The following is a 16,342-nucleotide window of genomic DNA, read 5'->3' as shown; positions in this document are numbered from 1 at the left end:
AAAATGAGAACTGCAAATAAATTAAAGGACCCTCCCGTATATATAGATCATTATTTATAATGAAATTTAGTTTCCTTGTTCAACAGGTGAAGGGGAGTAAGGGGACCAAAAGAATCATGAAAACTCTGAACAGATCGAGTAAATGCATTTGATGAATAGCATATATAATTGCCAAATTATAATTTATTATTTTTTTAATCAATAAATTTAAAATGTATACTAAAAATATAAAAAAGACTGTTTGACTAAAAGTTTTGAACTGGTGAATAAAGGTGTATGTTTACCAATATATAAAATAAAATTGTTGACTCTTGAGATTTTTTCAATTCGAAATTACATTTCCTGTACCCTAGTTATTGTATTATCCAATCATATCAAAATAAAATCTGAAGTGTAAATATGTGTATTGTATCAGATAATTTAATCAAATATATAAACATCTTATAATAAAAACTTATTTACGTGAATAGTGAGCTAATTAAATAAGATTCCATTTTGCAGTTGCATAGAAATAGAAAGCGATGGAAGTCCTAGTGAGATTCTTTCACGAAAATGGAGACCTTTTGGGATAACAAAAGTACAAAACCATGTGAGCAGTAGTCATATGAAAGAAGCTACTCCCCTTTTCAATGTTTCTTCATGCCAAAGGCAGCAATTGCAATTTGCAAACAAATCTAGTTTCATAAAAATGTGTTGGTCTTTATGATATTCCAATTATATAGATTTTAGTTTTTTTTTTATTTCATATATTTTGCTTTGTATTAATTAGTTTTTGTTAGTCAAGATATCTTAGGTTAGTTTATTAAGCATTATGTTACTAGGTCTAGGTTTGATGTACTTTTACTACTAATAAATAACAAAATAAAAAGCTTTGGAGAACAAATTAAAATTGAGAAGAAAGCAATAACCAAAAAGATATAAAATGGGAAGAGATTATTTGCTAGATATGGCACCAATAAGTTATTACCTCAAAAGCAAGAAGCAAGGCTATATAATGCAATAATATGACTAAAGTTTTGAATTATAATTGATTTTGCCAAGTAATGAGGAGATGATAATTGAGGAAAGAGTTCAACTAGGTTCACTCAACTGCAGAATCTCCAGCTCAGCTTGCCAAAATTGCAATTCATGATTCTCTACTTTTCTGTCCCCATTTTGTAGTAACACGTTTTATAAAGCTTTTCATTTAATTTTCAAATAACACCACTCTCATGTTAAAACAAAATCTTACATTTAATTATATTTGATCAAGTTCTTCAATTATCAGTGAATATATTATATTGGAAAAGTCTAGGGGGCAGCAGTTTTATTGAATTTTGGCCAGCATGTAACCAGCAGAAGAAGGTAAACCATTGGATGAAATCTCACACTAATCTCACACCATCAAATCATCATTGATGGCTAGTTGATAGCTAACAATCACAAAAATTACTGCCCCCTAGCATTGTTCTATTATATTAAGTAGCCCAACCTAACATGCATGGCATATTTAGGGCCATGTTAGTCCACACGAAACATCCTAATTATAGTTGCTAAATTTAATAATTCTACTGAAAAATTAGTGATTCGTATCTTAAATCGATTCAGTTTAATATTTTGATCATTTAAAAAAAAACAATCAAAATTTAACAAAATCGATCAGAATCAATTCTAACTATTATAGTCCTAACTCGCATCTGTATACTAAATCAAGCGCTAAATTTAAAAAAATCCTATTCAGATCTTTGTAAAATCTCTCACGCAAATACTATAAATAAATAGTTTAAATATACGTCTATAATATGCTATTTAATCATAATTTTTATATCTCTTAAACTATTATCGATTTAGGTATCAAATAATCTCTTTCAGATACCTCTATTATCGATTTATTGAATCATCCTCAATTAGAAATCCCTCATATCCCATCTTGAAATTCAGGTTTGCTCTTTCTCAAAAAAAAAAAAAAAAAAAACACCAAACGTGTTAATTGTCTTTGGTTTGCTTTATATTTAGCATCTTCCTTAATTTTTAGCATATACGATATTATTACATATTTATTAATTAGCAAAAGCAAAATAATGTAAACTGATATCAATTTTATTAGATGATCAACTTTTCTTAACCAACTTTTTTATAATCAATGATCAGCCAATAAAATATATAGTGGATGATAAATATTAAAATAGGAAAAGAAAAATTAAAAAATGAACTAATTATAAACTAAAAAAATTAATTCTAAAAATCTTTATTTCCAAATTAATATATAGCGGCTTCCGTAACAGCTAAGAATGCCAAGTCAAGTCCATGCATAATCTAAATTACAATAAGATAGATATTGGTGTTTTATACATACAATAGAAAAGCAACAGCATGATAAATCTGCCACTAGGATTGAACTCAAGATTATTTGAACCCATAGAATAATGGCGAAAACTTAGTTGCAGTCGAATTCACGTGAAGTTGATAGTTGAGAGCCGTTAGATGAAAATTTAGTCAAATCAATTAAATTATCTAACGGTTCTCAGTTATCAACTTCACGTGAAGTCGACTGCATCTGAGTTCCCACCTAGAATAATACTTGCTAGCTAGTAGGGGTGAGCATGGGTAGCGGTACTCGATTACTAGTCCGAATCCGAACCGAACTAATTAAATTGGTTTTAAAATCAACGGGTAATCAGGTCCAATTCGAACCAAACCGATGACTTTTGTCAGTGATTGATTCGGCTATTGGTTTTGAGGGTGCGAAACCGATCATATATTAATTAAATAAAAAATAAAAAAATATACATAGTTTTTCCATTAGACAATGATTATTCATTATTAATATGTTTGGATTTTAATGAGTTTAGTTTTTAATGTATTTGGTGTTTAACATATTTGGATTATTTCTTTTGATGTTACATATTTATTGTACTTATTGAATTTTTAAGATAATTTTTTTTTTTTATAAATTTCAAAGTCATCGGGTACCCAATTATCCAAACCGAATCAATCCGTTCTTAATCGGTTTGATTTGGTTTAAATATATGTACAAAAAAATATAAATCCAAACCAAACCGAATCAATTACATTTTGATCGATTCAATTCTAATTTTACCATAAATTCAAACCAAACTGACTCATACTCTCCCCTACTAACTAGCTTTGCTTTTGACTCAAATCACCTTCATCCCTTTGGTGGAGGACAGATAAATCAAATTACTTGAAAAACTTTGATGAATAATCAAGATAATGAATAATCAAGAAGTAGCATCACCTTAACAAAAGCTAATTAAACAGTCGTCCAGATATAAAATTTCATGCCTATATATATACACCCCATTTAATTATAAAGTAAAATATAATAATTTGATTACGTTCTTAACAAGTTAGAACTTTATTAATTAATTAATGATGCACTTCACTATATATAACTAAAATTACATGAATGTAAAACATTTTATACTTTTATATCATATAGGAAAATTATCCCATATACCAGTTGAAAAGAGAGGAATATGGTATGGTAGGTACGAACAAGTTGCCGAGTTTATTGTTGTCGTGTAGTGAAGTAGGAAATGTCAAAGAAATCCTTGAGTTTGATAATGAATTGACACAAATGACCAGCTTGAGAACAAGGATCGATGGCTAGTTAATTGGTTTCTGAAGTACATAAAAGCAAAAGCAACTTTTAAATATTAAGGAAATTCTACCTTTCTTTTTTTTTTTTTTGTGAGATGTTAAAATGACACTCTATTTCTCTTTATTTTATAAATATACATTCTCCTCCTTTCTAACTTTTAAAAATCCTTCTCTTTAATCCATTTTAAATTTTTTGTATTAACTAATATTAACTTTATCCATTTTTAAAAAAAATAAATTATTTTTTGAAAAATACCCATTAACAAAAATGTTATTTTTTATCATTAAATTTTACTTACCAAATACCCTTTAATAAATTATTTTTTTATTAATTAAATTATATTTTTACCAAAATACTTTTGAAAAATTAATAATTAAATTTTTTTTAAGATACCTATCCTTCAATAATTTTTTAATTATTAAATTGTGATTTTACCAAAATTTTTGTTAGCAATTATTTTTATATTTTACTATTAATTTTTTGATATCAATATATATTATTTTAAGGGTAATTTTCTTAAATAAATAAATGGAGATCAATTTTACCTGATTACACATTTTTTAAAACGAAGACACAAATGCATTTTTTCATGAATCTATAGAAAGCGCTACTAAAAGTAGCGGATTAGGGGAGAACATAAACCGCTACTGACAGCCACGCACTACAAGAAAATAGAGTTATTTTAACATTTTATTTTTTAACACCATAATTAAATGTCAAATTTAATATATATTTTTGACAAATATCACAAATGTCAAATTTTCTATGTTTTCTTGATGAATAATTTGACCGTAGAAAATTACTCCTCAATTTTGATACTCATTTGTTTTCAATTTACTCCACTATTTTTCTTCTTCTTTGGGCTCTGTTAATTTTGACATCACACTGCTCTCAGTTTAGGATTATACTACTCATTCTTTATCTTCAAAATCTCAATTTATTCTTTAGTTTCAAGATCTCATTTCATTCTTTGTTAAAATTTTTTGTTGAAAATATTTTATAGTCAATAAGTGTCAAAATAAATAGTATTTTTGACAATTAATAAGTATCACAGAAAATATGTTCTCAAAATTTTCTAACAAATTATTTTTGACAGCCAATATTTATTAAAATAAGATTTAAATTTTTTTCACAATCACTTATATGTTAAAAATACTATTTTTGACAAAATTTTTATTAACATATTTTCATAGTTAAAATAGTGTCAAAATTTATTTTTTTTTTTTTTGACAAATTTTAATTTTCTTTTACACATTATAACCCTAAAAAATAATATAAAAAAGTTATCCAGTATTCCACACTATTATAATGGAATACGGTATGTCATGTACGAATAAGTTGCCGAGGTTACTTTTGGTGTTTAGTGAGGAGTTAAATTTTTAAAATGTCTATCTTATTGATGAAAACGACAAAAATAAGAGGCCAAATGTTTTGGCTTTAAAGGCTGCTACTCTCTGATCTTCTTTCTTTATTTATTTATTTATTTTGGGTCTAAGTTAAAAGCATATATGAGAAGGTTAACATACCTAGTAGGAAAAAAAAAATCCAATTAAAAAAAACACATGTAAACGACTAATACTTAATATTTTTATTTTTTAAAAAATATTAAAATTAATGTTGAGTCTATAGTTTAATTAAAAATTTGATAGAAATCAGATGTAATTAATTTTACATAAAATTGATAACTAAAAATTATTAGTTAAAAATTTAGTTAAATTAATTAAATTATTTAATAATTTTTAGTTATTAACTTTACGTAAAGTTAATTGTACATAAATTTTACCTATAAAATTATATTATAAATAAAAATATGATATAATAATATAAATATATTTAATATAATTAAAAACTTTAATTTTTTCTTAAACTCTAATTTTAAAATTTTTTATTAAATTCTCTTTAATTTTTATCTTTCTTAATACAATATCCTATCAAAAAATTATATTAATTTTGATTTATTTGTTAAATTTAAAAATATAAAAACACATACATTTGTCGAACTGAAATTTTTTTTATAAACTTTTTCTCAAATTATTTATTTATAATTTTTCATCATTATCACTATTATTCTATCATTGCCATTATCTATTGCTATTACAATTGTTATTATAATTGTTGTTGTGGTCGTCATTATTGTTATTATTATTAGTTAATCGTGAACAAATTCTATTTAATTAATTAATTAATCAATAATAATAATAATTGTGAACAATTTTTTTTAATTCTTTTATAAATGCAGTCTTTATTAAATTTGAAAAAAAATATATTATTTAAATTATAATTATTTCCATAATTTTTTTAGGTAATCATCTTATAATAAATGTATGTATTAAGAATATGTTTAATTATTCTGTTGGCCTTTGTAGTTTTATCAAATTTGTAATTAAGTTTTTATATTTTTTTCTAATCACGTTCTTACACTACTTTTAATTTTATAATTAAGTCTTTTTGTGTCAAAAATATTAAAATCAACGAAATATTTCCTCTAAAAAAATTTCTAGTCAAAGTTCTAATTAAGTTTTTAATTGTGGGTACATTTAATTTGTATAAAAATAAAATATTTCATTAACTCTAGCATTCTTATACTAAAAAAGATTGAATTACAAAATTTAAAATAATATAAAGATTTAATTAAAAGAAAAAAAACTTAGTAACCTAATTATAAATTTGATAAAATTACAAAGACTAATAAAATAATTAAATCTTAAGAATATAGTTGAATTAAATTTCAACTCTTTTTTATATATAATTAGACTTTTAAATATAAACTCTATCAAACATTTTTTTTTTGTAAATTAAAATTTTTTTCTTATTTTTCTGTAAAAAAGAATTAGTAGTAAAATTTTTTACTTTCAAATATTTTTATTGTGTGTTCTTTAAGACTAGTAAAAACATTTTTTTTGTTGTCTTTTTGTATTATAGTCACAACATATTTCTAACACTTATATTTAGTTTAGTTTTATAATAGTCTTTATGTCCTGACCTAACACTAAGACCCATGTCCAAATAAAATAAAAAGGCCTAATCCATAGATTGGCCTCCCCGCGTAACCGACCTCCTCCAAAGAGGTCGGATTCAACACAGATTTCACTCTGAGGAAGTCGGGATCGAAGGTTAGCTGACAGATAACACTTATTCAAATAAGTAACTGTCCATAAAATCTCTCAACCCACTTCCAGGAGGCATATCTCAACTTCCCTAAGATAAATGAACGGTTATCCTCCTTAAAAGGTGGAACTACTCCAACGGTGGTTATTGGTTCACCACTATAAATATATTGACACCCCTCAGGTATCTTTAAGTTCCAATACTCTCTAAACCTGTTCAAACCCTTTGCTGACTTAGGCATTGAAGTGTCTTTGCAGGTACCACCTCCCATTCCTTCACACATTTAAGTCGGACGGCCCGGACGTAAACCAAGTCGGAAACTACCTCCTCCAGACGTTTGGGCTAACCTCACAAGTCTAACCCATTAATCTCCGGTTACCCATCGTAACAAATAGTATCTCTGATATTTTAAATATATTTTAGTTTTATCTTTGACAGTTATTTAATTATATCTCTCAAAATATTAATACCATATAACATGACAAATTGAACTATTAGAAATACTTGAGTTTAGTACTGCTATATGTAAGTGACAAATTAGCATAACTATTAGTTATTAATCAACTAAAAATCAACAATCAATAATTTTTATAAAATTAGTCGTATGATTCTTATTAAGAGTAATACAAAGCAAACAAATACAAAGTTAAAAGAAGAAAAAGATGCTTTTAATTATTATTATGCTTTTAATATATATATATATATATTACTCATAATCTCATATAATGGGTACTTACTCTTTTTTTTTTTAATGAAATATGATAGTCATGAAATTTATACGATAATACAAATGAATTGATAGTATAATATTTAAATCCTAACTATTATTGCATAATTCATGACTTGTTCTATTCATTTTTTTTTTCATGATAGTTATATTCTATCCTATCTATGTAACCATGAATAATTTATATAATAATTTTGGTAAATAAAAAATCAGTAATTTTGTGATAATAAATACTACATACATCATTGACTAAACTAACTGTATTTAATCAAATTTGAACTTTTTAAATCATAAATTAATTAGAAAAATACAATTCATAAACCTAAAAATTAAAAAATATGATTGATTATGTAATCATATTGATGATATCAAATTAAATTTTTAAATATACTCATTAATTATCAAAAGAAGAACTCCCATTGTACTTAATTTAAAGTATTTTATTTCTTATAAAGTCTTACTCTATTTTTTATTAATATTCAAAATTCCTACTAAAATAAATTTTTAGGTTTTACAAAATATAACATATATAATTTTGATTACAAACAAAATTAAGAACTTACCATTATTTTCTATCAATATTTAAATAAATTTTTAAGCTCATTACAAATTAAACATATTTGCAAGTTAAAAAAATATTATGTGCGTACAAAAAATTAAATATTAAAATAATTACTATATATTAAGATAACATAGGAACGGAGTTATGTTATATTTAAAAAAAAAAACTAAAAATTAATTTTATAAAAAAATAGTTAAATAAAAATTTATACATAATTTGTTAAAAAAAATTAAGAGGGAGCATTGCCTCTCTTCCTTTACACAAAATTTTGTTTTTGTTTATACATATTAATTTATATATTTTTAATTAAATAATTAACTATTAAAATAATTAAACTTAATATAATAATAAAATAATAAATAAATAATTTAACTATTTTATAGTACTATAATAAAAATTTTATGAAAATCAAAATATCTTTATACACAATAACTAAACTTTTTTTTGATGTACATTGCATGATTATTGTTGTGACACTCTTTTCAAAAAAAAAAGAAGAAAAATAACGCCATGTAGTGCAGCTCAGTCAAGACATATCACATATGGCAGCTGGAAAAAAATGACTTTTAAAATTGGTCTATAAGGACAAGCTGATAACTTCAATCATACAAAACTTGTTAAAAGAAAAAACGGTTACATGTCTACATGCACCACCCAACCTTCATGTTCATCTGTGTTTCACTCGCTAAATCTGAACCTTGTATTTTTATTATTATTATATCTAAATGGTTAACGTTGTTGGAATATCATATTTCAAAAAGGACATCGGCATACGTGAACATCTTCCTATCATATATACTAGCTAGCTAGCTAGAGGAAACGACAAGAAGCATACACACAGTCACGTTTAATCACAATCATCGTACTAGCTATAATGTTTTCAAACAAATTAAAATTGAAAGCTTTTTTTTTTTCTTTCTTTTTGCTTTTGTTGGATGATATATATGAACAATTGTCGTTAAAAGAAAAGCTTATATATGTATGATAACACCATACAATAATACCTTTGCGGCTGAAATTTTTATCTTCATTTGAGCTTTATATGACGTAACTACAAGATCAAAAATGCTCAAAGACGATTAAGATTTATTATTTTTAGTTATCACTCTTAGCTATTAACTTGATTTTTTTAGTATAATAATTTAATAACATATTTTTAATCCATACTTTTAAATATTGATGATTAATTTACAATGAAAAAATAATAAATTCTTATGATCTATTTGTCCAACATAACCATATTCAATGCAATAAAATTAGGTTTAATTATTCTCTCAATCCTGTAATTTTATTAAATTTTTAATTAGGTCTTTATATATTTTTTTCAATTAAGTCCATATATCATATTAGATTTTGTAATTAAATATCTGTTGTAATGAAAATATTGGAATTAACGAAATATTTCATTAAATAAAATAAATATATTTAACACTTGATTGAATATTTTGTATAATTTAACAGAATATTTTGTTAATTCTAACGTTTTTGTCACGGTAAAGACTTAATTATAAAATCTGATATGATATAGGAATCTAATTATAAAAAAAATATAGAAATCTAATTGAAAGTTAAATAAAATTATAGAGACCGATATAATAAATAAACTTAAAATTAATAGGAAAACTAATTAAGATGCAACTCTTTTATTAAGAAATGAACAATAACAATAATAATGACCTTTTTTTCGTCATACATTCATACACCAATAATGAATGTATGAGGAACATAAATGTTACTTGTCATAAAAGTGTTTTGTGATAAATTTTTCTCTTTTCCTTTTCCCAAAATGCACTACAAACACAATCTTTGACCACACAAAAAAGCAAGCCAGGCTAAGGTAAATGAATAATGGGAGTGCATTATATATACGACGTACTAGGTATTGCGATTCCTTTGTGTCCATCCAATTGGAGAAGAATAAATTTGGATCTTAGGAGAATATTCAACATTAATATTGCAACCATGACTGAATGCAAAAAATTGCTTTTGGTCATATATGAAATATCTTAGCATCCATATTATAAACATAGATATTATTTGAATTTGAAGTCTTATATATGACTCCTATCTCACGTGGAACTCTTTTCTATCTATAGCTCTCATTTTTATCTATATAACAAAAAAGTGACATTGCTATCACTATGACACAACATTTTTCCCCATTAACAAAGCAGCAACAGTTATACCACTACCATTTGTATAGGACATGTTCATTTTGAGATGGAAAAGGGTCAAAAAGATCATGCATAAGAAAAAAAAAAGAGTTAATAATTCAAACAAGACTCAAGACAACCACCTTACGTATCATTTATTTATTTGCAATGCAATATAACGATAAGGTCAAAAGTGTCTACTGCTTACAAGTATCCTCTTGATTCCAGAGGAACAATAAAGTTAATGTGTGCATGAATATTCATTTCATAATCAAGGAAGAAGAATCCAATTCAAGGTAACAATTTAAGTGACAATGTTATGTTAGGTAATCAATGATTTTTTTTAACAACACGAATAATTACCAATCAAATAAAAATATACTATATCTCTAAATTATCCACTTAGATCTTAATATTAGAATAACCATCCGTACACTTAGTGAAATGAACATTCGATATATCTATTGTTCACATTGTTTAGTATTTTCATTGTCTATCTGTACTTTTCCAAATAAAAATTACAATTCATCTCTAGCTTTTAATAGTGAAACCTATATTTTTTAATCAATATATATTTCATATTCCACTATATATTCTATATGAGTAACTAAATTTTGTTGTACAAATAGTATAATTGTTGAAAAATTTTATATTTACTCCCTCCCCCACCCCTCAAACTCTCTATATATTAAAGATAATGTCATAAATAACATTTTAAAGTTTATATTTCAAAATTTTCTATTTCTTTTAATAGTAATCAATTAACAATGCTATTTTTACTTACAAATACTTGTGTTCTCTTTTATGTGTTGTTGTTATTCATGTCTATTAAAGATACGGATATAGTAACACATTCTATACTATTTTCTTAATAAAATACAATTTAAAAAAAAAACATGTTGATATGCAACAACATATAAAATATATATATTTAGTATCATGCCAAAAAGGTAGATCACATATTATACATAAGATATAGATTTTCATTGCAATTTTGTCCCTTCAAAACTTTTAAATTTGATTTTCCCCCTTTTATTACCAATAACAATAAGGGTAAAAATGATTTTTAATGAGAAATATGTCTATGGCTCTTTATTAGTATCTTAATAACTAAACAAACTATATGTATTTATTTATATATGATTATATCTGTATTTGTGTATGTGTATCCGATAAAGCTATGGAGACAAAAAGTAATTAACTCAAAATTATTTTATTTAGCATTTATTTAATGTAGGATGCATTAAATAAAATAAAAAATAATGAATTTTGGTTAATATTTTTTTTGTTACTAAATATTGTCAGCGTAAGTCTTTATATCAATATTTTTATTATTCTGAGACAGTAAATAAACACAACCAAACATAAACATGACCCATATATACATATATATATATATAATCATTATAAATTCAGCTATGAAATTGAAAATTTAAAGGTTTTTTATTCTTTCTCGATATCATAAAAGTGGAAAACATGCTTTTTTTTTTTGGAAAGGAGTGGAAAACATGCTTAAGAAGATAAACAATTAATGAAGGGACCTAACCCAAATACTTGCTCAGGTCCGATATATCCCCTTAGCCCATACCTTTCTATTTCAATCTGCATGGGCTTTTAATCATAGGCTGTCAGCCCAGAAAAAAAGAACTGAATGCCAAAAACCCAAAACTTAAAGGAAGTTTGTACAAAAACATATAATCGCAATAAAGCACAACGAAGTAAACCAAAAATTTAGCCCAGAATCATTAAATTCTTAATAGCTTTTGACTTATGCTTTCCACGAGTATTTACCCATTTTGATTCTAAAAAAAATTTCGGATCAGATATTTTAAACCTTAACTAAAATTAATTACTTTAAGTTCTTGGCTCCGTCAATTTTAATGGAAGACAAAATGGTCCCTGACAATTCTGACAGGGGACAAAATGGTCCCTGATCCTTTTGTTCGAAAACGACACTGTTCTTCCCAAATTTTCATTATATCTCGCATAATCCTAACATTCATACTCTCCTTCTTCACCTTCACAATCTTTTTTTTTCATCTTTTCTTTCTTCCTCTTCAACTCCAAGATCAAGCCATGATGTAACTGTCACGCGTGCGCGCCTATCTCAACATGTCATGCATCACACACTTTCTAAATTTCTGTGACTGGTACACCCACCTCCTCCGCACTTCACCCACCAGAAGCATCTACCTCCATATTCTTGATAACAGCATCACCTCCAACCCCGACAACGTCCACCACATCCTCAAGACCAAATTCCATAACTGCTCCAAAGACACACATTTCTCCACTCTCCGGCAAGCAATATAGATTATTGGACATTAGGAGATCATGAGAAGATTCTCCTTCGACATCATATGCAAATTCTTATTTGGAATAGACTCCGAGTGCTTCATTCCTTCTTTCTCGAAATCTAAGTTGGCGGACAGCATCGACTTCGCATCCAAGCTATCAGTACAACGAGCAATATCGTAGTTGTTGCTTATATGAAAACTGAAGCGATTACTGAACATTGATTCGGAGAAGAAATTGAAGGAAGCGATCGGAGTAGTGGACAATGTGGTCATGGAGATGGTAGAACAGAGGAGGAGGGAGATGGCAGAACAGAGGAGGAGGGAGATGGCGACGACAACGATGTGTTTTAACAAATCAGACTTGCTGTCTAGATTCATAGGATCCATCGATCGAAGACAACAAGTACGAGAGATATAGTCATTAGTTTCTTGAGTATTAATTGGTTGAGAACAAGTTGAAGATTTTTCTTCTTGTGAACATTGAAGTTGCAGAGTGTGCATTGTGTAGCTTGAAGTTACAGTGTTAAATTGTTAGTGTTATGCAAGATATGATGAAAATTGGGGGAGAACACTGTCGTTTTCGAACAGAGGAGGTCAGGGACCATTTTTTCCCTGTTAGAGTTGCTAGGGACTATTTTGTCATCCGTTAGAGTTGACAGAGCAAAGGACCTAAGTGACTGACGGAGTTAATTGTTAGAAACCAATCGAGTAATTAATTTTAGTTAGAGACTAAAGTGTCTGATCCAAAATTTTTTGAGGACCAAAATAAACAAAATATTCTACTTTCGACATACAATAATTCATTGGTTAACAATAAATCATTAAATGAAGTTCTGATTGTATTGGAAAATACTGTAAAAACTCTGAAATAAACATTAAATCGCTTGTTACATAAATAGTTATTAATATTTACCAATATTAGCAAATCATGTGAGTTTGGAGTTAAAAATAACATTTATGAATATTATCAAATGATACATATATCGACAATTTTGCAAGTGTTTTAACATAAAACCCTAAAGCATTGAGCATGTCGTGCGCTATTGGATTGAATTGGCAAGGCTTCTTGTGTCTTGATAGATGTTGTAATAAACCTTATTTGTTCTAACAGCAAGCAGCACATCCAAGACACAGCCAAATAGAGAAGCAAAAGCCATAATGAGATAAACAAGCCTATAACAATGTGCACCAATGCAAGTGTTGCCCCCACCAGGCACACTTGTGGCTTCAACATCATATAGGTAGCCAGCAATGAGGCCAGAGAAGATGAATGAGCCAATAGGAAGGTTCAGAATTAGAATGTTGTATACTATGCCATAGTATTTAAGCCCAAATAACTCTGAAGCTGCTGCTGGTGTTATTGTAAAGTAAACTCCATAGCATATTCCCACTACCATTGAACCTATGTATAGTGACCCTGGCAATGCCATAGCCAATGCAATGTACCCTATACTCATAAGGATTTGTGCACCTGCATTCCATACTAGCCTTGGCATCCCTGATTTTCTGCAATATTAAACTTAATCTCAATATTTGTTCTGTATCCTAGAAGATGGAAACTCATTTGCAGATGTGAAGTTGCTAGTTAAGAACTGTTAGATAATAATTTAATCAAATATATCAAATTATCTAACTGTTATCAACTAACAACTTCATATGAAGACAGAAAAGAACTTGCCTGATGTAGTATTCTGAGAGCGAGCCAGAAACAATGCGTCCCAAGAAACCCCATATGCTAATGAAGGAAATGAAGATTGAAACATCGGAATAACCAAGTGCTTCTCCCATCTGCCCCATGTTGTTCATCACACACATTCCTGTTCCTACTCCACAAAGGAAAGACACAAACATGATCCAAAATTCAATGGTTCTCATCATTTCAACTATGCTATGTTCCTCCCCTATAACAGGCTTTTGTTTTATAATTTCAACTTCCTCCACCTTCTTGTCCCCATCAAGCAATGCTTCATGAATCTGTTGTTCTTCGTCTAGATCAGTACTATTGAAGATGATCACATACAAAGGCACAAGAAGCGGCATGACCAATAGGATAAGAAGCCCAGCTGTGAATATCAAGGAAAAAACATGGCCACGAATTCCGCTAACATCAAAGGCTAAAAGATAAACAGCTACCGTAACAGCAATGAAGTTGAATGTGTTGAGGAACTGAGCTTCTTTCTTCTCTTGAGCACAAGTGGAAGCCGGCGGCGTTTCGCGAAGGAAAACAGCAGCAATGCAGCAAATGACGGCAGGAACAATGGTAAGCATTAGCAGAAACTTGGAAGGGTCTGAGGAGAACAACGCAGAACATATGTCAGTGAAGATTGCAGTGCTGAGTCCAACATAACCCTTTAGAATCCCAGAAATTGGTCCTCTGTTCTTCGGGAAGTTCCTCATACAAGTAACAAGAACTGCTGTGTTCATCCATGTTGTGCTGTTTCCCCCCATACACAAGAATAAACACATCTGCAAAGCATTTTAAATTTTTAGGATGAATAGTTTCATGATATAATATTAGAACTCTATGTTCAAAAGATTTATAATTATTTATGTTATCTTTTCTTATCAGCTTAAATTTTTGAGATGACTGATTCCATGACAATCTTAATAAACTACTTATTTCAAAAGCTTAATCTGACAGGTGTTAATTACAGTAAGTATTTATTACTTACCAGCCAATAAGGGAGTGGAGTAATTGTTTGGCTGACAACAAGGTATTGAAGACCATAACCAATGAATCCCATGGTGGCTCCAATAATGAGAATAAGTGAAGTAGAGAAGTGATGAGAAGCAAGACCAGAGAGAAGACCAAAGGCCTTGCCAACATCCTTAGCAACAGAGAGATTGTTGAGTTGCATCTGTGTTAGAGACATTAGGGACTTCAAAACATCGGAGTAGTTGGCGAAAGTGTAGTTGTTTCCACATATTGCTTGAACCCATATGGCGGTTACTAGTCCTATCCATTTTCCACCTTCTTCTCCACCTACAACCCTGGCAAATAACGACATTATAATCTCTTTCTTTAATTTGGTTCTGATGGCTCTTTAACGGTGCTACTCATTTATTTATATGTCCCCATTCACTCGTTAAGTCGCTGAATACCAAATTGTGGGATCATCAATTTATTATTATGATTACGTGACAGAGTGTTATTTATCTTCATGCATCAATACCATGACTATGAGACTATGACTATTCTTGTCAAGTATAGGAGTATGTCTCATATTATTAATTTATTAATTTTGAAAAAATCTAGGAGGCCAGTAATTTCATTAAATTCTAACCAATATGTAATCAAGTAAAATATTAGATAAAATCTCACATAATTAAAATCATCGTTGATAGCTATTTGATGATTATAAATTATAAAAATTGTTAGCTCTAACACTTATTTATTATTATTTTTTAATAGGATAGGATTACATATTAATATATGACACGTGTTTGATTGCTACAAATTAGAACCTGGATTTTGATAAAAAGGAGCATGGTTTTGCATTTCCATGAGTAGTGAGTGTGAGTGGGTGGTTTTGACCAATGCCAAGTTTCCAAATTAAATAATTTTTTGGTACAAGCTGTGTCTATTCCTCGGCGCGTCTTAGGATACGCGTTCTTCGCTTGTCCATCATTTTACTGCTGTGCATCTAGCATATATATATATATAATATTTAGATAATTATTTTAAGAGAAAGTATAGGGAGTCAATGGCCTAAGCGTACAATGTGTACAATGGAGGTTTAAGAAGCATTAGAGATATCACCATTAGTGTTACATTGTCCTATCAGGTTACGCTTTTGGGATGAGTGGTTTCAGATATGGTATTAGAATTCTAGATTCGAAAGGTCAAGAGTTCGATCCTTAGTGAACCCCAAAATCAGTTTAATTCCTTGG

The 16,342-nt window shown here is 28.1% G+C and overlaps 1 protein-coding gene across 1 annotated transcript; it reads right to left on the bottom strand.

Moving 5' to 3' along the window:
- Window positions 1–13,338: 13,338 nt before the first annotated feature.
- On the bottom strand, window positions 13,339–15,473 carry LOC130982757 (protein NUCLEAR FUSION DEFECTIVE 4-like). Its single transcript, XM_057906838.1, has 3 exons — window positions 15,124–15,473; window positions 14,130–14,917; window positions 13,339–13,957 (listed from the first exon to the last, which is right to left on the bottom strand). Exons 1-3 carry the CDS (start codon window positions 15,457–15,459, stop codon window positions 13,492–13,494), a joined length of 1,590 nt encoding a protein of 529 aa, XP_057762821.1. The 5' UTR covers window positions 15,460–15,473; the 3' UTR covers window positions 13,339–13,491.
- Between the last annotated feature and the right edge of the window lie 869 nt (window positions 15,474–16,342).

The sequence above is a fragment of the Arachis stenosperma genome, chromosome 5, assembly GCF_014773155.1.
Source record: "Arachis stenosperma cultivar V10309 chromosome 5, arast.V10309.gnm1.PFL2, whole genome shotgun sequence".
Lineage (NCBI taxonomy): Eukaryota > Viridiplantae > Streptophyta > Magnoliopsida > Fabales > Fabaceae > Arachis > Arachis stenosperma.
Note: the sequence above shows the minus strand (reverse complement) of the source record. Positions and strands in the feature narration are given on the sequence as shown.

Excerpts from the sequence above, each read along its gene's own strand:
- LOC130982757 (XM_057906838.1), bottom strand. The coding sequence starts at position 15,459 with ATGTCGTTATTTGCCAGGGTTGTAGGTGGAGAAGAAGGTGGAAAATGG. Across the intron at positions 14,918-15,123 it reads CTCCACTCCCTTATTGGCTG|ATGTGTTTATTCTTGTGTAT; the intron begins GTAAGTAATAAA and ends AATGCTTTGCAG. Across the intron at positions 13,958-14,129 it reads CTCTCAGAATACTACATCAG|AAAATCAGGGATGCCAAGGC; the intron begins GCAAGTTCTTTT and ends TTAATATTGCAG.